Source organism: Anomaloglossus baeobatrachus, chromosome 5 (genome assembly GCF_048569485.1).
Source record: "Anomaloglossus baeobatrachus isolate aAnoBae1 chromosome 5, aAnoBae1.hap1, whole genome shotgun sequence".
NCBI lineage: Eukaryota > Metazoa > Chordata > Amphibia > Anura > Aromobatidae > Anomaloglossus > Anomaloglossus baeobatrachus.
In genome coordinates, this window is record NC_134357.1 from 53,190,919 (window position 1) to 53,214,950 (window position 24,032).

At 53.4% G+C, this 24,032-nt stretch overlaps 1 protein-coding gene across 1 annotated transcript in view; it reads left to right on the forward strand.

Moving 5' to 3' along the window:
• Positions 1-2,293: 2,293 nt before the first annotated feature.
• Positions 2,294-24,032, forward strand: part of OAT (ornithine aminotransferase) — a 39,771-nt gene continuing 18,032 nt past the window's right edge. The window contains exons 1-2 of the mRNA XM_075352263.1: positions 2,294-2,373; positions 23,447-23,677. Coding sequence (XP_075208378.1) covers positions 23,479-23,677 — 199 coding nt within the window. The 5' untranslated portion in view covers positions 2,294-2,373; positions 23,447-23,478. The remainder of the gene's footprint in view (positions 2,374-23,446; positions 23,678-24,032) is intronic.

The following is a 24,032-nucleotide window of genomic DNA, read 5'->3' on the forward strand; positions in this document are numbered from 1 at the left end:
CTATATACATCACATCTTCCGCTTGCATGGCTTTCCATCCCACATAGTGTCCGACAGAGGAACTCAGTTCACCTCCCGCTTCTGGAGGGCTCTATGCAAACATCTGGGAGTGACTCTGGACTTTTCTTCTTCTTACCATCCTCAGTCTAACGGCCAAGTGGAGAGGGTCAATCAAATCGTGACCTCATACCTACGTCACTATGTCAACGCCCATCACGACGACTGGTCCTCGCTTCTGCCTTGGGCTGAATTCTCCCATAACCACCACGTCAGTGAGTCATCCTCCGAATCTCCCTTCCATGTTGTTTACGGACTCCAGCCCGCCGTCCCATTGCCTATATCCCCTTCATCGGATGTCCCGGCTGCTGATACTGCAGTTCGTGACTTTGCTACCATTTGGGACTCTGTCAAGGCGTCCCTTGGGCGCGCTTCCCAGCGGATGAAGAAACACGCTGACAAGAGACGTCTGGATCCTCCGTGTTTCTCTCCTGGTGACCTGGTCTGGCTTGCTTCCCAGTACATCCGATTGAAGATACCTTCCTACAAGCTGGGTCCTCGCTACATCGGGCCGTTTAAGGTCCTCAGCAAGATCAATGAGGTATCCTACAAGCTACAGCTCCCGGCCACGATGAGGATACCCAACTCCTTCCACGTCTCTCTGCTCAAGCCGGTTGTCCTTGGTCCCTTCTCCGCTGCTGCCAGTCCGGCCCCTCCTCCTATTGCCGATGATGACATCTATGCGGTAAGGGATATCGTGGCCATGAAGACCGTACGAGGTCGACAGTTCTTCCTGGTGGACTGGGAAGGGTATGGTCCTGAGGATAGGTCTTGGGAGCCCAGGGAGAACGTGGGCACTCCTCTTATCCGTGCCTTCATGTCCCGGTTGCGGGGAGGGGGGCGTGGGGGGGGGGGTACTGTCACGCTCCCCGGGTCCTCACCCCCGTTCCCCGGCTCACCTGCCACGCTCTCCGCTCCCCAGTCACCGGATTCCGTCCGTCCCAGGGCTCCGGGCCCCCGATCCCGGCGCCCGACAGCTTCCCTGGACCTGGCCGGCTCCCCTGCGTCCTCCTCGCAGCCTCCTTCCCTGGCTTCTGGCACCCGGGCGGCGCGCATGCGCATTAGGGCGCGCGCGCGGTCACTGACCCTTTCTTAAAGGGCCAGCGTCCATTAACAGGAAATGAGGTTGCACAGGTACAGGGTATATAGGGGGTCATTGTCCAAGGGGGCGGGGCCTGATCTTCGTGTTCCCTGAGCTAGGAGTCAGGTCTCTTGGTGTTTATGTGCCTGTACTCACCTATCTGTCTTTGTAGAGCCGTACCTGCCTCGCCATCCAGTCTGCCGTGTCCTGATCCCCGCACGCTGTCCGTCTGCCATCTGACAGTCCGTACCATCCCGGATCCCTGCGGTGACCCGTCATCTTGCTCCAGAGGTTCCGGACCCCGCCTGATATCACCTCGGCCTCCGAACCTGAGCTACGTCACCAAGACCACCTTCTGTGACTCCGTGGTCCCTGGGACTCCTCCGCTGCCTTCACTTGCACGGACTGTTCTACTGCCCATCAGTGCTTCAGCTGCCGGACTCCCTACCACCATCTCAGAGAGTTCGGTCCAGTGGATCCACCTCCTGGGTCTGCCCGACCGCCCGGCCGTGACATATACCCTTTGGGGGAAGGACAGCTGTATACCCTTGGGTGGAGGACAGCTGTATACCTTTGGGGGAGCTATATACCAGGGAGATGAGCTGTATACCCTTGGGGGGAGTCGAGCTGTATACCCTTGAGCCGAGCGTTAGCTGGTTGAGAACAGCTAGTAGAGTAATTCAGAGTGACTGCAGACTTATGGATTTAGACCGGACAACCCTTTTAATACATAAACAAGAGTTTCTATCCACTGAGAGCAAGCAGAGATTTTGAAAACTGCAATTATTATGACATGGCGGTATAAGATAATTTATGAGGAAAACAAGTGCAGTGCAGCGTAATCCTAGACTGGTCAGAGGACTGTGGACCATTGCAGCATGTGTCCAGCACAGTGCACAGGTGTAAAATGCAGGAGTCACGTGGTGTGGGGCTACAGTAATAGAGCAGTGAGCCACGTGGTGTGGAGCTACAGTAATGGAACCCCGAGTCACGTGGTATGGAGCTACAGTAATAGAATGCCGAGCGCGGCAGATTCCATCCATCTCTCGGCCCCTCCCATCTGTCACGCACAGGGGGCGGGAGGAAGGAGATGGCTCGAAACAACAATGCGATTGGTCAACTGTCTTGTACACTGACCAATCAGCTAAAACCCTGCAGAACGTCACCTGGCGGGGATTATACATAGAGAGGCCGGGAGGGGGCGTGGCTTTCTCGCAGCTGGGTGATTGGAGCAGGTGGGTCCTCGGTGCTCGGGTCTCGGTGCCCGGTTCTGGGATGATTTGTCCCGTGAGTGTGTTCTGTGACCGGAGCCGGCCGGGGCTGTGCTGCTGATGAGCGGGCGATGCCCATGTGCCGGCAGCCTGGCATTGCATCATCCTGCCGGCCCGGCTCGTGTCACGTTGTCTCGTTACAGTCTCAATAAAAGGATTTTGTGGCTTTTTGCAGCTCGCGATTTGTGCTGTGAAACGATTGGTACAATTCTGTTGGATGATGTGAATCGCGCTGTGACTTGACAGGTTTATCTCCTTATGTGGCCTGTGCGATGCTCGGGCAGCGGCTATTGTCACCCACAATGGCACCTGTGTAGTTTGAGTCCACTGATGGATCCTGATTGGCATATATAGGTGTTGTGGAACTATAATTCCCAGAATGCACTGCATCTGGAGACACTGGGGGTCTCAGGTCCAGACCACCCTATGTGCAGGTGTCCTGGGTGATGTGCATTATGTATAGTTGTGCATTTGCATTTTATTGTTTTTTCCTTGGTAGTTTTAAGACCGTGTTCTCACATAGCGGAAATGCTGCGGGGATTTTTTTGTGTTGAAAATCTGCATCCAAGAAGTGACTGACTCCATGACAGCTCTTACCATCAGTGGGCTTATAAACTGAGCTATAGTGTCCCCTCCCCCCACTGGGCTCAAAGACTGAGCTATAGGGTCCCCCCGTCCCCCCCCCCCCCTGGGCTCAAAGACTGAGCTATAGGGTCCCCCGTCCCCCCCCCCCTGGGCTCAAAGACTGAGCTATAGGGTCCCCCGTCCCCCCCCCTGGGCTCAAAGACTGAGCTATAGGGTCCCCCGTCCCCCCCCCCTGGGCTCAAAGACTGAGCTATAGGGTCCCCCGTCCCCCCCCCTGGGCTCAAAGACTGAGCTATAGGGTCCCCCGTCCCCCCCCCCTGGGCTCAAAGACTGAGCTATAGGGTCCCCCGTCCCCCCCCTGGGCTCAAAGACTGAGCTATAGGGTCCCCCGTCCCCCCCCCCTGGGCTCAAAGACTGAGCTATAGGGTCCCCCGTCCCCCCCCCCTGGGCTCAAAGACTGAGCTATAGGGTCCCCCGTCCCCCCCCCTGGGCTCAAAGACTGAGCTATAGGGTCCCCCGTCCCCCCCCCCTGGGCTCAAAGACTGAGCTATAGGGTCCCCCCCCCCCCTGGGCTCAAAGACTGAGCTATAGGGTCCCCCCCCCCCCCTGGGCTCAAAGACTGAGCTATAGGGTCCCCCCCCCCCATGGGCTCAAAGACTGAGCTATAGGGTCCCCCCCCCCCATGGGCTCAAAGACTGAGCTATAGGGTCCCCCCCCCCATGGGCTCAAAGACTGAGCTATAGGGTCCCCCCCCCCATGGGCTCAAAGACTGAGCTATAGGGTCCCCCCCCCCCATGGGCTCAAAGACTGAGCTATAGGGTCCCCCCCCCCCCCATGGGCTCAAAGACTGAGCTATAGGGTCCCCCCCCCCCCTGGGCTCAAAGACTGAGCTATAGGGTCCCCCCCCCCCCCCCTGGGCTCAAAGACTGAGCTATAGGGTCCCCCCCCCCCCTGGGCTCAAAGACTGAGCTATAGTGTCCCCTCCCCCCCCTGGGCTCAAAGACTGAGCTATAGGGTCCCCCCCCCCCCTGGGCTCAAAGACTGAGCTATAGGGTCCCCCCCCCCCCTGGGCTCAAAGACTGAGCTATAGGGTCCCCCCCCCCCCTGGGCTCAAAGACTGAGCTATAGGGTCCCCCCCCCTGGGCTCAAAGACTGAGCTATAGGGTCCCCCCCCCCTGGGCTCAAAGACTGAGCTATAGGGTCCCCCCCCCCTGGGCTCAAAGACTGAGCTATAGGGTCCCCCCCCCCCTGGGCTCAAAGACTGAGCTATAGGGTCCCCCCCCCCCTGGGCTCAAAGACTGAGCTATAGGGTCCCCCCCCCTGGGCTCAAAGACTAAGCTATAGGGGTGCGCCCCCTGGGTTGAAAGACTGAGCTATAGGGGTGCCCCCCCACCCCCCTGGGTTCAAAGACTGAGCTATAGGGGTTCCCCCCCTGGGTTCAAAGACTGAGCTAAAGGGGTGCCCCCCCACCCCCCTGGGTTCAAAGACTGAGCTAAAGGGGTGCCCCCCCACCCCCCTGGGTTCAAAGACTGAGCTATAGGGGTGCCCCCCCCCCTGGGCTCAAAGACTGAGCTATAGGGTCCCCCCCCCCCGGGCTCAAAGACTGAGCTATAGGGTCCCCCCCCCCCCTGGGCTCAAAGACTAAGCTATAGGGGTGCGCCCCCTGGGTTGAAAGACTGAGCTATAGGGGTGCCCCCCCTTGGGTTGAAAGACTGAGCTATAGGGGTGCCCCCCCCCTGGATTCAAAGACTGAGCTATAGGGGTGCCCCCCCACCCCCCTGGGTTCAAAGACTGAGCTATAGGGGTGCCCCCCCTGGGTTCAAAGACTGAGCTAAAGGGGTGCCCCCCCACCCCCCTGGGTTCAAAGACTGAGCTAAAGGGGTGCCCCCCCACCCCCCTGGGTTCAAAGACTGAGCTATAGGGGTGCCCCCCCCCTGGGCTCAAAGACTGAGCTATAGGGTCCCCCCCCCCCCCCCCCCCCCCGGGCTCAAAGACTGAGCTATAGGGTCCCCCCCCCCTGGGTTCAAAGACTGAGCTATAGGGGTGCCCCCCCCCCCCCCGGGTTTTAAAGACTGAGCTATAGGTATCCCCCCCTCCCACCCTGGGCTTAAAGACTGAGCTATAGGGTATCCCCACACCCACCCTGGGTTTAAAGATTGATCTGTGGGGTCCTGTCTTCCCCTGCCCCGCCCTGGATTTAAAGACTGTGCTATAGGGTCCCCCTACCCCAATATAGGCTTTTATTATGCAGTCTTAAAATTGCAGTATTTCTGCACTGTGTGAACAAGGTCCATCAGGCGTTTGATAGTTTCCTCCTGTCTGATTGGCAGCTCGTGTTACAGATGTCGTGTGGCTCGGTGCCATGTTCTGGGCAGGGTCGCTGTTCTGCATATTGATGTACACGCGGATTTCATTGCATCATTTATTCCTTATGTAATGAAGCTATGCGGATATGCCAGACCTGCACGATCTGACTTGTCCAACATTTCCCTTAACTTTATTAGTCTTATGAGTTTGTATTGTGTCTCGGTGAGGAGTATATCTGCAAATGGATCCAGTGGGATGTGAAGGGGGAGGTTATGATTGAAAAATGAAAAACAAAACCTGCCAACAGAAGCCAAAGGAGTTCCATCTTGTATATGTTTACAAACAGAAGCCAAAGGTTCCGTCCTGTATACATTTACATCAGTTGGTGTTCAGTTGAGTGGAATCCATTTGTCGGTGTCGGAGCTCTGCAGCTTTTCTATTTGCCTCTTCTATTTCAGCTGCAGAAATTAATCGCCAAGTAGGATATATTCTAAGGGATTTAAAGGGATAGTCCTACTCCATACCCTCTTGCATGCAGGGTGAGCAGTTGACGCCGCCTCTGATGGCGGCTGATCATGCAGGTATCGGTAATGTCACCAGCTGTACTCACCTTTCACTAATGAAGTGAGCAGAAAAGGACTATCCCTTTAAGAAAGAAGAGGGCACAAGACAAGATATAGGATAGCTGGCTTTAATCACTAGAACTCCTATAGCGCGTAGACCGTAGAGAATATTTATGTCCGACCCTCTATAGGCTGCTTTATACAGTTGCAGTAACTGCTGTAAAAAGATATATAAAAGTCAAAATAAAAACTCAACCAAACATGCTTATTGGCAAATTGTTTCATATTTTATTAAAATGCCTAATAAACTTAGTGTATATTTACTTTCCTAAAATACGATCAGTCTGTACCTACAATCAGCGTCTTCAGATTTGCACCAAAATTTGTAACTTTTTGTTGCAAAGCTCAAATCATATGCAAGGAGTGTTGGCGGTCTGTGCGCCTGCGGCTGCCTATGTGGCTCCTGCTGGTCTCCGCGGCTGAACATGTTTCTGGAGAAATAAATAGTTGGAAGAAGTGTTTATTGGGGGGCTGCATCTTTTTCTATTGTGAAAATCTTTCAAGGTTCTTTACCCCTCTCTCTTCTCACTATGTCCACTCGCTCACAACTTTTGGTGAGCATGGTGCAAAAATTCCAAGTTCCACTATTCCTGTGCCCAGTTGTGGTCACGACCTCTGCGACTATGAGCAACGCACCCCTGGACGTGCCACGTAATTTATGCTACATACTAATGTAAACTGTTCAAATGTGGGCAGTGTGCGAAGGACGGATGACTGTACTGTGCAGCACAGAGCGCACTTGAGCATGAATAGGTCGAAGTGTGGGAAACTTTAACCATTTGAGTTCTGATTTTTCATAACGCTTAAGTTTTGTCGTTTGTAGATTATTTTTGGCTTGGGGATCTGCATGTTTGCTTTTAAAGCTCTGAGGTTGACAGCTCGGAGAGGTTTACCAGGACATTAATATCAATGGTACGTCATTCACTGCAATATGGGTGGTGGTCAGACTTCAGGCACCCCTTTTGATCAGCTGAGGTCAGGGAGCGCTGGTAATCCCCACATTGAGTCCTCTGTTTAGCAGACTCGGCTTGGTACATTATAGCTGCACCGAAAATTAGTTTACAGCTGCATCCTACTAAATAGAACTGCAGGAGCAGGGACAGCGGCCACAACCACTGGTGCTGGACCTATTAAACGTGTCCAGAGGCCAATGAGCCCCAGTGCAAAAATTGGACCTATTCACTCCTCCCCTTCATTCTTTAGTCCTGGGCCCCTTCCTGGTAAATGTTATCCCTGCTCCTTCTTGGACCCCTTCCTGGTAAATGTTGTCCCTGATCCTTCTTGGGCCCCTTCCTGGTAAATGTTGTCCCTGATCCTTCTTGGGCCCCTTCCTGGTAAATGTTGTCCCTGATCCTTCTTGGGCCCCTTCCTGGTAAATGTTGTCCCTGATCCGTCTTTGGCCCCTTCCTGGTAAATGTTGTCCCTGATCAGTCTTGGGCCCCTTCCTGGTAAATGTTGTCCCTGATCAGTCTTGGGCCCCTTCCTGGTAAATGTTGTCCCTGATCCGTCTTGGGCCCCTTCCTGGTAAATGTTGTCCCTGATCCGTCTTGGGCCCCTTCCTGGTAAATGTTGTCCCTGATCCGTCTTGGGCCCCTTCCTGGTAAATGTGTCCTCCCTCCCCATCCTCGGCTCTTTCCTGGTATGTGTCAAGTCCTGCCTCTAAAGCATAACCAAAACCAAAGTTCTCATTCCCCACTTCCCGCATCCCACTGCGTCTTCTGTAGCCAGTGGCTTGCAGCTGACATCGGCATGCATGTTATGGCGACTCATGATATCACTGCCATCCGATGCCAGTGCCTGACATGTTGACGTCAGCTATCAATTACTTTGGCCGGCGGTGTATATTGTCGTGCATGTGTAGCACCCACAGGGCAAGGGGTTAGTCATTTACTTGTCACCAGGCTGGTGATGTCTGGTCTGGGGATGTCACGGGTGGCCCTGCCCATCTTCATGGCCCCGAGGCGTACAATAAAAGGGAATGATGAAGGATGTTTGTCTCGTGACGCCACCTGTGGTATGCAGCCAGGGTATAGCTGCTGCTGCTGTCCTCCAGGGCTGATGGTTGTAGCAGCAAAGATGGTTCTTGTTCCCCACAGGTAGAGTGGGCCCCGGGGAGGATGATGAGGGGAGTAGTGATGGCTGGCGCTGAAGCGCGGGGCGCCGGCAAGGACAGGCAGACAGTCTCTGTGGTTTCAAGGTTTCTTTACTCAGTTCTAGATTGCCCGAGAGATACTGGTCACCGCCATGATGGGCCCCAGTTGATCCTTGATCCGTTGGAGGTCAGAACCGGAACAGTGGGCCCTTCCTTGGGCCTTTACAGGTGGATTCCCGTGGCTTGAAGCTACTTGGGGACCCCGGTTATGAAAGAGTTAGCTCCTGTCCCGTATGCAGGTGCCGCGGGTCCGTGGTGGGGCCGAACTTGGATCACAACTCCGGACCCTATGTAGCACTGTGCTCCGGGAACTGTGGTGACCGAAAGGACATACAATCCCCCTGTCCTGCAGATTTTGGTGATACAACTTGAAGTCTGTGCCACACTAGGATTCTGCACCCTGCACCGCACCGGTCCCAAGGGAGCAATTAAGCTCTCCCCTCGGCGACCGTATTGACTCCTGCATCCCACCAAAGCCACCAGTAAACCCATCTGCTCTCTTCCTCTCCTGCTGGAGAACCCCTAACTGTTGTGTTGCTCCTCACTCCTCTGGTGGCTGCTCTTCCCCCTGTTCTCTGTCACTAGGGGGGTGGCAGCCCCCCATGTTTGGTGACTACCTTAAGACCCAACCCTAGCCCGGTCCCCCATTGAGGGCGGCAACCTATTGGTCTGTATGAGTTTGTGTGTTGTGGAATCGGTACTGACCTCCTCTGGATCCAGGATGAGTACCGCACCTGAAACTGAAACCACAGGGGCGCCACACAGGGGCGCCACACAGGGGCGCCACACAGGGGCGCCACACAGGGGCGCCACACAGGGGCGCCACACAGGGGCGCCACGGATCTCTGCTTTGCAATGTATCTCGGCTGGATGTGTCCTTGGATGCACATTCAGCTGAAGTAAGGGTCAGTGGGCCACCTCCATCCCCGTGCCTGAGTGTGGTCCCAAACTCTGAAGGCATTTGTTTCGCCCTCAGCTATGCCACATACAATGCTGGCAATTTGCGGATGCTTTTAGATGGTAGAGCCTGGAATGGTGGCTGTAATACGGCAAAAAAGCGTCACCTCTGTGTGCCAGGCTGGTATTTTTTGGCTGCCAGCTGGTGTAACTTTCCTCAATACAATCTCTGTGCCACGTACCTTCCAGCTTGACTTGGCGGACCTGATGCTTTGTGAGTTCTGGCATCATTTCTGTGAACTTTAGGAGATTACAGATTTTATTTTTTATTTTCCGCCCTTCCTATTTGGGAGGTCAAGGTAGAGCGGTGTTACCTGGGTGTGCGGAGGGCTGTGTGGTGACTGGCTGCTGTGCAGAGGAGTGTACGGGGGAGAGGGCGGCAGCAGCCAATTACTCCGCCGCGGGCGGCACATGGCGGCAGCACCTGCTTCCCCGGCCAGCCTGGTTTTGTAATCTATAGGGCAGATACGTAATAAAGAGCAATGCAAATAGACTGAGCAAATAGCAACGAAAGCATGACGAATGGGAATGTAAGAGGTTAAAATCTGAGGCAGCAAATGTCCTAGATCTGTATGGAGGCTCCGCTGCAGCCGTGTACAGCAATGTAAGGTGAAGATTTACAGTGAGTAGAGATGGAAATATTACTGGCTGGAATATGAATACTAAGGATATGTCCTATTAAAGGGAATCTGTCACTAGGTTTTTGCTTCCCCATTTGAGAGCAGCATAATACAGAGACTCTGATTCCAGCGATGTGTCACTTACTGACCTGTTTGCTGTCATTTTGATAAACTCAATGTGTTCTCTGCTGCAGATCTAGCAGAGCTCATGAGTATGCTGGACTACCTGGCAGCACACAAAGTAGTCCTGTAATGATTATCTACTACTGATTGTGATTTTATCAAAACTACACTAAGCATCCCAGTTATTGACACATCGCTGGAATCAGGATCTCTACCCCTACATTATGCTGCACTCAGATTAGGTGGCAAAAACCTGGTGACAGATTCCCTTTAATGCCCTGATTTGACACTGTATAAGCACAAACTAATTCTGAGAGGGAAGAAGATCTCAGGTGCCACCTGTTATAGGTAGCCAGCCTATAAGTTAATCGGACCTAATAAATGAGTATTGCAATACATTCTTATGAGGATAACCCCCGCCTTCCAGGTTAGCGTGACCAACCTAGGGGGGGGGGGGGGTTTGTACTTTTTTAATACAGGGGTTTTTTTATACTTTTTTTTTTTTTTTTTTGGCCCTAATTTTAAAAAAAATAAAGACTAAAACTGAATACTTGGGACCACTTGGAATGGAGAGAGAACAAAAAGATGCGTTCACCTGGTGCCAGTGTAGCACCCCAGGGGGTCTGGGGAAGATACTCGTCACCGGGCCGGTGAGGATCAGGGGATGTCACGGCTGGCCCTGCCCGGTTTCATGATCCCAAGGTGTACACGGAGGAGGCTGGGTGGATCAGGGTGATGGAGGATGGTGGAGGTCGGATTTCGTGAAATAGCTGCCGCTGCCTTCCGGGGCTGATTGTGGAAGCAGCTGAGATGTTTCTGCTCCTCACAGGTGGAGCAGGCCCCGGGCAGGATGATGAGGGGAGTAGTGATGGCAGGTGCGAGGCGCCGGGAATGACAAGCAGACAGTCTCTACGGGTTCCAGGTGTTTTACTCAGTTTATGCTGCTCACCCGGGAAGTACCGGTCACCCGCTGTGATGACCCCCGTCGAACCCGGATCCTTTAGAGGTCAATGCCAGTGAATTGGACAGTGGGACCTTCCTATGGCGCTTGGTAAGGATCCCTGTGGCTTGAAGCTCTTTGGGACCTCTGGTTCTTGAAAAGTGTCTGTGTCGCCCTGGGCAAGCCAGGGGACACGGGTCGCACACCACCACACCCCACACTCCAGGTAGGCACATCACAGCTAACCAGAAATCCTTGTTGCCTTCCTCCAGGAGTCTGATGATGCACACCAGGGGGTGGGCCAGGCGGTTGGCTCCGCCCACCAAGGAGCTCACAGCTCTGGAGGCAGGAAGTAACCAGGCAGATTAGCCCAGGCAGGGCTTGAGTGTAGATAGCTCAGGGAGGAGCAGGAGTGAGGAGCTAAGAGAGAGAGTAGCCCAGGCAGGGCAAGAGTGAAGATGAGTCCAGGAGGAGGAAGTGGAAGGAGTGGAGGAGTAGTCTAGACAGAGTGAAAGTGAAAGTAGTAAAGGAGGAAAGCAAGTAAAGTGACAGAAGAGAAAGACAGCCTGAAGGGTCCAGCTTTGTGAGGGCCAGAACAGCAAGGTCAGCAACGGCGGTGACTGTCTGGAGGGGGACCGTTTGGAAGTTCCTGCAAGGACCCCGTTGGCTGTGTGCCCGGTGGTCTGGAGCAGTGTTCCGAAGGACAGTCAGCACCAGGGCAGGGGCCTCTCGGACCCCGGCAAGGCTAGGAGTCGCCAGATTTGCCAAATCCGTCAGTGACGGGGACGCAGATCCCCCAACAACCAAGTCCCGATTGAAGGCAACAGCCCAACCCGTATTGGAGAGACACCGCCACCGCCACGGCACCAGTTTCTCAGGGCCAGCGCCTGCGGGCAAAGTGTAGAGCTCCTCCGGCCCAGATTGCAGTCGGGGAGCGGGTAACCGGAGGGAATCCACCGCTACCATCAGTCAACACAGGTGCAAGGAAGAGGGACATCACCGTCACCTACCGGGAGTGCAGGTGCAGCCGTCTGTGGGACCGTCCTACCAGCCGTTGGTTTACCGTACAAACTGTGTCCATGTGTCAGGCTGAGTGAGTACCATAGTGCCGCAAGGCACAGCGCTGCCCTCGCGTCCCTGCGCCCTCCAGGCCCTACACTTTACATCTCATCACCGGGCCCCGGGATCACCAACCCCTACCCACTGAGGGGTAACACAACACCTGGCTGCTCCGCATCACCATCCCCGGGACCCCCACACTGAGCAGCGGTGGTGCAATCACCACAACCGTGGGTGGCGTCACGAACTATAACAATCCCCACACCCAACAAACACCCCCTTTCACTCACGGGCGAGGAGTGTCGCTCGAGAAACCCCGGGATCCGGCCCACAGCTCGAGCCACCAGGAGCAGCTGCCGGACCCGAGCAGAAGGGGTGAGCGCGGTGTGCTGACACCCTCCTCCCCGCCCGCGACATGTCTATTCCCTGCCCATATGCAGGTGCCGTGGGTCCGATATGGGGCCAGCCTTAGGATCCGGAGCCGTGTTCCATGTGGCATTGTGCTCTGGGAACTGCGGTGGCCGGAGGGACATGCAATCCCCCAAGGCTGCAGATTTTGGTGGACAACCTGAAGTATAATTCACCCTAGGATTCTGCACCCGGTCAGTGCCGGACCCGAGGAAGCAATCAAGCTCTCTTCTTGGCAACCGTATGAATTCCTGTGACCACCAGAGCCACTGGTGAAACCCGACTGCTCGCTTCCTCTCCTGCTGGAGAACTCTTCAACTGTTGTGTTGGCTCCTGACTTCCCCAAGTGGTTGCTCCTCCCGTCCTAGATTCCCGCCAGTAGTGGATTGGGGATCCCAGGTGTGGTGGTGTCCTAAAGAGCCAACCACGCTGGCGACCCCTTTTGACCCAAACCTAGCCCGGTCCACGGTAAAGTAAGAGCTACATGTGTCCGTGTCCGTGTGGCACCGACCTCCTCTGGACCCGGGTTGAGCACTGCCCCTTAAGTGAGGTGCAGTACCCTGTGGCGACTGAAGCCTCATGGGCGCCACACCAGTTCAGCATTATATTTGTGGGTAGGTGACACCAGTCAGGATTTGGGTCTTCTGGAACTAATTTGCATATGTGCTTTTATTTTCCTTGGAGCATTGTGTGGCGCCCTGGACAAGCCAGGGGCCACAGAGCACAACATCCACACACCCCACACCCCACACTCCCGGCAGGCACACCGAAGCCAGAACACAAAACCCTTGTTGCCTTCCTCCAGGGGCTGATGTTAACACCAGGGGGTGGGCCAGGTGGTTGGCCCCGCCCACCGAGGAGTTCACAGTCCTGGAGGCGGGAAAACCAGGCAGATAGAGTTTGGAGAGTGAAAGTGGAAGGAGGGAAAGTAGTGAGAGAGGAGAAAAGTGACAGCTAAGCAGCCTGAAGTTGGTCCGGGTGTGTCCGGGCCAGCGCCTGCGGGCAAAAGGGGCTCCTCCAGCCCATATCCAAGCCGGGGAGCGGGTTACCGGTGGGAACCCATTGGAACCGTACAAACTACTTAGGTGCAGGGAAAGGCAGCCACCACCAACCTGCCGGGAGAAAACACCGCAGCCGTCTGTGGGACCGGTCCATCCAGCCATGTGTTTTACCGAGAACTGTGTCCTCATCATTGGCTGAGTGAGTACCACCGTGCCGTGCGGCACAGCGCTGCCCCCGTGACCCTGCACCTCACTAGGCCCCGTAACCTGCCTGCCATCCTTCCCTACCCCATCACCGGGCTCCGGGACAACCAACCCCCTACCCACGGAGGGGAGAAATAACAACCAAGCTGCTCCCTGTCACCGCTCCCGGGATCCCCGTCTAGAGCAGCGGTGGTGTCACCATTATCACCACAACCGTGGGTGGCGTCACGGACAATAAATCCCCACAATCAAATCCCCTTTTCACTCACGGGCGAGGAACGCAGCTCGAGTCCCCGGGATCCGGCCCACCGCTCGAGCCACCACTGAGCAGCAGCAGCCGCAGCAGCAGCCGGACCCGAGCAGTGGGAGAGCGCAGCGTCCCCTCCTCCGCCCGCGACAACTTGGCGTCACGAACAGGATCCTACTGTTCTACCGACTGGTGGAAGTGCGCCTTGTGTGACCGCCGGAGGTGTCCGGCCGGAAAATTTGAAAAGCCGCCATCTTGGGCGCGAAGAGTTCCCGCTCGAGCATCTCCTCGAGTAGTGGAGGCGCGTAGGCCTAAATCCCGCCCCGATAGAGGAGGAGCCAGAAAGAGACTAAGGGGGACGCAGATGGAGAAATGGCGGCGTCCTCGAATTGGAGCGCGGGAATACTCGCCACCGGGGCATCCAAGCTCTGGGGGAAACTAGGAGGAGTAGCCTTTGAGGGCTGCGGCCCGGGTGAGCTCCCCGCCGAGACCGCTGCGTGGCTGGAGCGGGAATTGGGCCGGTTCTGCTTGAAGGTGAGGGCGCAGAGCCTGCAGCAGTTGATGGATTGGAAAGCGGAGATGCGCAGAATGGTTGCCGTAGTGGGGGCCCGTGAGCAAGGGGCCGCTGCAGCCGTGCCGCGTCGTGATCAATCCACCCAAACCCCAGAACCAGCCCTGATTGAGTGGCAGACGGAGGCCAGCACCGCGGCCGGGGGTCCGGAGAGAATGCCGTTGATGGAGGAGGAAGTCCCAAGTATGCTGCCTCCACCGCCGTTCCTAACGGCTGTCAGTGGTTCGGGGTTGAACTGCCGATGGAGGGAGAACCCCATGTACCGCTCGGTCCCTGAGTGGGCCGACCCCCTGCGGTGGTAGCCGCCTCAAGGTCAGCGGAGTCCCGCTGCAATTGTCCCCGTTGGGACCACGTGTGTGTTTAAAAGTACTGTTTGAAGTTTGAAAATAAGTGAATGATACCGTGAAAAAGTCACCTGATTTGCAACCTTGATTTGGAACCGGTCGTTGCCGGCACAGTTGTCCCCGAGGGGACCGTTTGAAAAGGTTTTTTTGCATAAAGAACTCTTTATGAACAAGCCTGAGAACTTGCAAGGCAACCACAAACTAGTGGCATGTAAATAATGTTGTTGTAGCTTCCACCGTTGCCGCCTCCGGAGAGGCAGATTGGAGGAAGGGCCCGCAGTGGAGCAGGCTGGGGCCCAGCCACCACCGGTGGCAATCCTCTGGGGGTTTCAGGGGTTCCCCATGGACGTGTGTCCCCTGAAAAGGACAGAACCCACTCGGGCAGCTTGTGCAGGACTGGGGGCAAGGGGTGCTGCCCATTTGCTTAGGGGCAGCATCAGGGCCAGGTTGCTTGGGTGGGAGAGAGCGGAAGCCGTAACCGTAACGTTTAAGTAAGAGTACCTCCCGATGTGGGAAGAAGTTATTATTGTATGTGTTACCGTTTTCTTATCTTTTTCAGTTGGTGAAAATAAAACCGGTGATGGACGGGCAGCCTGCAGACGGTCTGCATTTAACTAAGGGGGAATGTGGCGCCCTGGACAAGCCAGGGGCCACAGAGCACAACATCCACACACCCCACACTCCCAGCAGGCACACCGAAGCCAGAACACAAAACCCTTGTTGCCTTCCTCCAGGGGCTGATGTTCACACCAGGGGGTGGGCCAGGTGGTTGGCCCCGCCCACCGAGTAGTTCAGTCCTGGAGGTGGGAAAACCAGGCAGATAGCGTTTGGAGAGTGAAAGTGGAAGGAGGGAAAGTGGTGAGAGGAGAAAAGTGACAGCTAAGCAGCCTGAAGTTGGTTCGGGTGTGTGGCCCGGACAGATCAGCAAGGTTGGCAGACGGTGGTGACCGTCTGCAGGAGTGGCCGATTGGAGTCTACCATAAGGACCGTGGACGGGCAGTGGCCCGGCGCTACCGGACCAGTACACAAAGAGAAGCCAGCACAATCTGGCAGGGGCTTTCGGACCCCGGCAAAGCTAGGGGTCGCCGTGAATTTGCCGAATCCGTTAGTGAAGGGGACCTCCTGGGTTTCCAAACAGCCAAGTCCTGACAGAAGGCAACAGTCCAACCAAGCGAGGGAGACACCGCCACCGCCAAGGCAACCGTTTCTCAGGGCCAGCGCCTGCGGGCAAAAGGGGCTCCTCCGGCCCATATCCAAGCCAGGGAGCGGGTTACCGGTGGGAACCCATTGGAACCGTACAAACTACTTGGGTGCAGGGAAAGGCAGCCACCACCAACCTGCCGGGAGAAAACAACACCGCAGCAGTCTGTGGGACACGTCCATCCAGCCGTGTGTTTTACCGAGAACTGTGTCCTCATCATTGGCTGAGTGAGTACCACCGTGCCGTGCGGCACAGCACTGCCCCCGCGACCCTGCACCTCACCAGGCCCCGTAACCTGCCTGCCATTTTTCCCTACCCCATCACCGGGCCCCGGGACAACCAACCCGCATCCCGGGGACTTGAGCGGCGTTCCTCGGCCGTGAGTGAAAAGGGGATTTGATTGTGGGGATTTATTGTCCGTGACGCCACCCACGGTTGTGGTGATAATGGTGACACCACCGCTGCTCTAGACGGGGATCCCGGGAGCAGTGACAGGGAGCAGCTTGGTTGTTATTTCTCCCCTCCGTGGGTAGGGGGTTGGTTGTCCCGGGGCCCGGTGATGGGGTAGGGAAGGATGGCAGGCAGGTTACGGGGCCTGGTGAGGTGCAGGGTCGCGGGGGCAGCGCTGTGCCGCATGGCACGGGGGTACTCACTCAGCCAATGATGAGGACACAGTTCTCGGTAAAACACACGGCTGGATGGACGGGTCCCACAGACGGCTGCGGTGTTTTCTCCCGGCAAGTTGGTGGTGGCTGCCTTTCCCTGCACCCAAGTAGTTTGTACGGTTAAAATGGGTTCCCACTGGTAACCCGCTCCCCGGCATCCCGCTCCCCGGCATAGATATGGGCCGGAGGAGCCCCTTTTGCCCGCAGGCGCTGGCCCTGAGAAACTGTTGCCTTGGCGGTGGCGGTGTCTCCCTCGCTTGGTTGGACTGTTGCCTTCTGTCGGGACTTGGCTGTTTGGAAACCCAGGAGGTCCCCTTCACTAACGGATTCGGCAAATTCACGGCGACTCCTAGCCTTGCCGGGGTCTGAAAGCCCCTGCCAGATGGTGCTGGCTTCTCTTTGTGTACCGGTCCGGTACCGCCGGGCCACCGCCCGTCCACGGTCCTTACGGTAGACTCCAATCGGCCACTCCTGCAGACGGTCACCACCGTCTGCCAACCTTGCTGATCTGTCCAGGCCACACACCCGGACCAACTTCAGGCTGCTTAGCTGTCACTTTTCTCCTCTCTCACTACTTTCCCTCCTTCCACTTTCACTCTCCAAACTCTGCCTGGTTTTCCCGCCTCCAGGACTGCGAACTCCTCGGTGGGCGGGGCCAACCGCTTGGCCCACCCCCTCGTGTGAACATCAGCCCCTGGAGGAAGGCAACAAGGGTTTTGTGTTCTGGCTTCGGTGTGCCTGCCGGGAGTGTGGGGTGTGTGGATGTTGTGCTCTGTGGCCCCTGGCTTGTCCAGGGCGCCACAATTGCCTATAAGATTCCATTTCCAAACTGGTCTCCTTAAAGGGGATGTCCACCACTTTTTTTTTTTTTTCTCATCTTGAATGTATTCAATAAAAAGTGATTGTCCCAAATATTTGCTACCATTTCACATGGGGATTATTTCCAGTGTTGGGGTCCCCCTTTTGTATACTGGGGCTTTCCTCAGGCCCTGTTCACACTCCAGATAAATCCAGGTTCAGTTACACGTGTCTGAGTGGAATGGACCTGATCTATGTGTATTTCAGTAACTGCAATATTTTATTGAATGTGCTCCTTCCAGAGCTGGAGGAGGAATAACTCTGGTGGTTGGGACCCGGGGTTATTTGGGGACTTGGTTCATGGCTGAATGTTTAAACACCTGGAGCCAATTGTGGGAGGATTGCACAGCAGTCAATCAGGGAGAAGGAATAGGAGTTTTTGGTTTATTTGCTATTACTCCTCCGTGCGCCAACAGGCAAATATAACCTGGTGTAGTGTAGATGACAGCCTGACCTGATGGCCACTATTGGTATGGCACTGACATAATACATGGCGCTGTACAGCATATACACTTGAATTACTCAGAGCCTTTGCTTAGGATTTTGTATCTTTTGTGCCTTTTAGGGCAATTTGTGGTTGAAACCAAAAAATGTGGAGACATGTCAGCTGTTAGCATATTCCAGCCCATGCATGGATTTGTTTATATAATCACCCACTGATTTCCAAAAAAAAAGCTAGAAGTCCTGAATCCCCAATTACGGCTGAACGCTTACATCACTGCGTCACTCCTTTTATGGTTAAAGTGTGATTGGCATGCCATGTCTTGTGCCATACGCAGTGCATTGGGGTGCAGCATATAACGCCCAATATCTGAGGGCTTGGGAAGTATTCATGATTAATAATGGAGGAGTACAATTCTGACGTCTTATGGATATGTATTTATTACTGATCCTCTGAAAAACTGCATTCAGATGGGTCATAGTTAAGAAACTGTTGTCTAAAGGGGAAGCTTTTCTCCTTGCGGAGACTGACACACCATTCCAGCATGCCAGTAGTGAGGAGACTTTAAGCCGCAATGCTCCTCTAGGAAATATTCAAATTGTCTCGTTAGGGATACAGAATACTAACTCTGGTGCCATCTATTGGAAGCCGTAATCCTAGAAGTCAAAAGGGACCCTTTAACAAGTCTTGTCATATAATTTGGTATTTGTCAGATCAGAACCTCAATTAGCAGACACTGTGTCTCGGAATGGTTGTCCCTCATCAGTGCAAAGTATGAGATCAGAACTGGCTTTAGGAGAAGCTAAAACTGGGTCTGAAGGGGAAGCTTTTCTCCTTACGGAGACTGACACACCATTCCAGCATGCCAGCGGTGAGGAGACTTTAAGCCAGTTAAGAAAACTGGAACGTGGAATTTTGGACTCTACCTTTTTCCCAAAATCCACTTTTCAGATGGAAGCCACTAATGAAGTCCAAAAGGAGCTCCAATATTTACTTTGAACTCTGCCTAATTTTTATTGCTCCAGGTCACCAGGGATCTCTAGGTACCGGACCCCTAAAGCGTTGCTTTAGAGCCACACACTAGTCCCTTCTATTGGTGCCAGAGATTTTAAGGGTTCAAGCTTAGATGAGTTTGTGCACATTTTTTTTCTTGTCCTGATGTGTTCCTGAATTTGCAGCCATTTTTTTTTGCAGTTGGGTCTTTTGATGCTACTCTAACTCCAGGAATTGGCATAGAGCATGAAATAGAAACTCTTCGGTGTGTCTGACCGCAGACTTCGTGCTCGGATATTGTGATCACCGGGTGTCATGGGCTGTGGCGGGTTTCATCCAATTAGGCTATGTGCACACGCTGCGTTTTTTTGACGCTGCGTTTTTGTGCGTTTTTGGCCGCTAAAAACGCACAAAAACGCACCTGCGTCGAAAAAACGCGGCAAAAAACGCACGCGTTTTGCCGCGATTTGGTGCGTTTTTTTGCTGCGTTTTGCTGCGTTTTTGCTCACTGCGTCCTTATGCGTTTTTTATCAGTGAACAAAAAAAAAAAAGGTCTGATGTCATTTCCTTCTTCAATGTGTTCTTCATTCTCCACTAGTGTATGCAGAAGAGCAGACAGCTGCAGAACTACAAGGCTCAGCATCCTCGATCCAATAGTGTATGCAGGACAGCAGACAGCAGCTGTCGAACTACAAGGCTCAGCATCCTCCTTCCAGGACTGTATGCAGGATTTCTTTGCCCCCCCCAAAAAAAAAAATGACGTGGGCTTCGCCATATTTTTGTATGCTAGCCGGGTACAGCAGGCAGGTACGGGCTGCCCCCAACCCCCAGCTGCCTATTTGTACCCGGCTGGGAAGCAAAAATATAGGGAAGCCCTTTTTTTTTAAATTATTTCATGAATTTCATGAAATAATTTAAAAAAAAAAATGACGTAGGCTTCGCCCCATTTTTGAGTCCAGCCGGGTACAACTAGGCAGCTGGGGATTGGAATCCACAGTGCAGGGTGCCCATGCTTTCTGGGCACCCCCGCTGTGAATTGCAGTCCCGCAGCCACCCCAGAAAATGGCGCTTTCATAGAAGCGCCATCTTCTGGCGCTGTATCCAACTCTTCCGGCTGCCCTGATGCCGGGTGGCTAGCCAGGTAATAATGGAGTTAGGGCTAGCTGTATATTATCAGCTAGCCCTAAGCCCGAAATTCATGGTGTCACGCCAATATTAGACATGGCCACCATGAATTTCTAGTAAAGATAAAAAAAAAACACAACACAGAAAAATATTTTTATTAGAAAGAAAACACAACACAATTAGTGACTCCATCTTTATTGAAATAAACCCCCCTCCGCAGTAATCCTGGGTTAGGGTCCCGCGCCGTCCAATCAGGATCCAATATCATCTGATCGGTTTGCTGGAAGGCAGAGCGATCAGATGATGTGTTAGGTTAAAGGATGTGAATCACATGACACAGCAGCTGATTGTATAAAAGCCGGTTATACAATCAGCTGATGCATCAGTAGAAAAAAAAAAAAAATAATACTCACTTATGTGCTGATTACCGGCAGCTCCCGGAGCGATGGGGCGGGAGTTTGATCCTGTCCGATCGCTGCAGCAGCTGCCGGTAATCAGGGATGAAGTCTCCTGACGCATCCGCTGATACCGGCCGGGCGCCCGCGTCAGCCCGAGACTCGATCAGCTGATGCGTCAGGTGACTGCATCAGGTGATCCATCGCCAGGTCCTGCAAGCAAGGTCCTGCCCCGGGGAGACTGCGCACAGCCGGAGCGGGAGCGGCGATACCGTGACAGGAGCTGGGAGCGGGCATGGCACCGCGAGGCTGCAGACAGGTGAGTATAACTTTTTTTTTTTATTCTACTGTTAACTTTTGTTTTCGCAGCCGCTTCCACCTCCTGCCTGTACATGGCGCCGCACGGCAGCATACATGCACAGGACGGGAGGTGGACGCGGCGGTGACGGTACCGGGAGGATTCACGCTTCTGTCTATACTGACAGAAGGAATCCTCTTCCTGTACACGTCACTTTACTACCCACCTCCTGCGCTTATAGCTGCGTTTTTGGTCTTAGAAACGCACCAAAACGCAGCTATTTGCGTTTCTCATTGCGTCTTTCAACATCCCATTGAACTCAATGGATGAAAAGCGCAGTGAAAAACGCAGGAATAATTGACATGCTGCGTTTTTGTGGTCACCACAAAAACGCAGCTGAAAAAAAACGCTGTGTGGGGACAGCAAAAATGAAAACTCATAGACTTTGCTGGGGAAGCAAAGTCATGCAGTTTTGAGGCCAAAAATGCACCCGAAAAACGCGCAAAAACGCCGCGAAAAACGCACCGTGTGCACATAGCCTTACCTTTCTATCGTTTGCTTCTGTTGGCGCCTTGCCAAGGCATACGAGCTGCCAGTGCGGCTCCAGCAGCGGTTTGATGTTTTTGTACAGACTTCAATAAGAGTTTCACTGTCTATAATCTGTGCAAAAAGTCAGGCTTCAGGTTTTTTGTTTTCTTCCTCCTTGTGACTGATTTTATAAAGTCTTCAGTGTGCGCCGAGCGGTCACCGACATGAGGCAGATTACAGGAATATTTAATGTTTGCTGTGGGTCCTGGTTTGCATCAGAAGAATGAGCCATGTGCGGCCACGGGCGGAAGCTTTACGTGATTGTTGGTTACAAAAGGGAAGTGACTGGGTGCGACCATCGAGGCGGAGTGTGAAGTGTCGGCTGCAGATTTGGGAGACTTTAGACTCAACTAAAAGGTAGTTATAAAGGGTCTAGAAGGAGCCATTGAGATGAAGGGCCTGGTGCTTGAGGGGTCCCTAAGGTCTCCACCCCCACAAGGCACCAACTTGGCCAAATACTGGACTTGGGGACCCCTCAAGCACCAGGACCCTACGACCTCCACCAACTTGGGCAAATATTGGACTGAGGGTCATGGTGCTTGAGGGGGTCCCTGAGGCCTCCACAAGGCACCAACTTGGGCAAATGGTGGACTTGGGGGTCCTGTCCTTGAGGGGGTCCCTGAGGCTTGCACCTCCACAAGGCACCAACTTGCACAAATATTGGACTTGGGGTCCTGGTGCTTGAGGGGTCCCTGGGTCCCGGTGCTTGAGGGGTACCTGAGGCCTCCACAAACTTGGGCAAATATTGGCCTGAGGGTCCTGGTGCTTGAGGGATCCTAAAGGCCTTTACCCCACATAAAGCACCAACTTGTTCAAATATTGGACTGGGGGTCAGGTGTTTGAGAAGGTACCAAAGGCCTCTACATCCACAAGGAACCAACTTGGGCAAATATTACACTGAGGCTCCTGGTTGCTTGAGGTTTCCCAGAGGCCTCCAGCCCCACACAGCACCAACTTGGGCAAATATTACACTGAGGGTCCTGGTGTTTGAGGGATCCCAGAGGCCTTTACCCCACATAACGCACCAAGTTGTTCAATTATTAGACTGGGGGGGGGGGGGGGGGGGCAGGTGTTTGAGCAGGTCCCAAAGGCCCCCATCCCTATATGGCACCAACTTTAGCAATTATTGAACTGTGGTCCTGGTGCTTGAGGGGTCCCAGAGGCCTCCACATCCACAAGGCACCAACTTCGGCAAATATTGGACTAAGGGTCCTAGTTGCTTGAGGGGGGGGTCCCAGAGGCCTCCAACTTGAGCCAATATTGGACTGAGGGTGCTGGTTGCTTGAGGGGTCCCAGAGGTCTTTACCCCCAACAATGCACAAGCGTGGGAAAATATTGGACTGCTTGCCTCAAAAGCTTTCAAGGCCTCTTCTTTCTTTACAAGAAATGGTTTACTCAACCGTCCTTTTTTGGAGAGGGTTTGCGAGACATCTACTATATTCCTGTGCACACTTGTCGTCATTTTTTTTAAGCATATACTTGGATTATATATTTACTTGGGCTCAGTCTTAAAGAGAATCTGTCAGGAGGTTTTTGTTGACTCATATGTGAGCAGCATGATGTAGGGTAGAGGTCCTGATTCCAATGATTTATCACTTGGATTACTGGATGCAGCTGTTCTGACACAATGAGTGTTCAGATGTGGCAAAGCTGAGAAAGCTGTCCCTCGCCCACACTAGGCTCTGTATATACAATATCTATAGACAATGAGCTGCTTATCAAAGCAGGGGGCGTGCCAGACTAGCTTACTGTAGTCCAGCAAGGATGATCTCCTGAAGCTAAAGTAAACATTGCAACTAAGCAGCACAGTGTGATAAGACACATCCCTGAAATTGGGTGTTAACCCTTGAAGCATGCTTTCTTCAAATTTACATAGCAAAAATCTGCTGACAGGTTCTTTTTAAACAAACATATCAAGTGTAAGCATTTTGTCCTGATTCGTGACTGCTTCATTATCAATGACTTTCGACTTTTGCCTTGCCTTTACATTCCGTCTTTGAAGGCAAAAAAATCTGGGTCAGATGAGAGATGAGCTGATGCAAAACGGTCTCCTCTAGAGGAGGAATGCTGACAATCTGCTCTCCTCGCACCGCGTGAACCTCAGTGTTTACCCAGAGGACTTATCTACGTGATCTTGGGTGTGTTATCGTCATATTTGCACTCGACTTAAATTGTTTGTTCGGCGTGGGAGTGCGATGTGGAGCTTGATATCGATTGGGTCTATGCTGGCGGCTCTCGACCATTTATAAGCTCCGGCATCTCGGCTCTTCTTGCATTCGGATGCACCTGCCTCTAGGACGCTCTTCTAACGGTTTCCATTCTCTATCGCAGGACTTCTACTACTTTTTCTTGGATTTTCCATAATGTTTTCCAAACTTGTCCAGAGACGCACCCTGGGTGCAATGTGCACCAACCTCAAAGCTTCAATGAGCTCCGCCGGACCAGTGGCCACAGAGAGCAGCATGGAGGACGCGCTAAACTCGGATTATGTGTACGACCGAGAAGCAAAATACGGAGCGCACAACTACCACCCTCTCCCCGTGGCCCTAGAAAGGGGGAAAGGTTAGTTATTTAACATCTAACTTTACTCTTCAGAACATTTTACTTATTAAATTCCTTTCATATCATTCATTTACTGCAATCATTAAAGGGGATGTCCAGCTTTGGGGGAGTTAATTTCTTTTAAATGCATGTATATCAAGCTTAAAAATATCACTTTTGCAATTAGGTTTCATAAAAAGTTATAAAATTTGTTTTCTGTAGCATCTGTGTAGCACTGTCTGTTGCTGGTTTCAGAACGAGTTAACTGAGAATCGGTCAGTGAGCTCGGTGACCTGGACTGATTTGAGTTCATTCTAAATTTTATCTTTTTTTTTTTTTTTAATAATTTATGCCCACAGATCACTTCAAAGTAAAT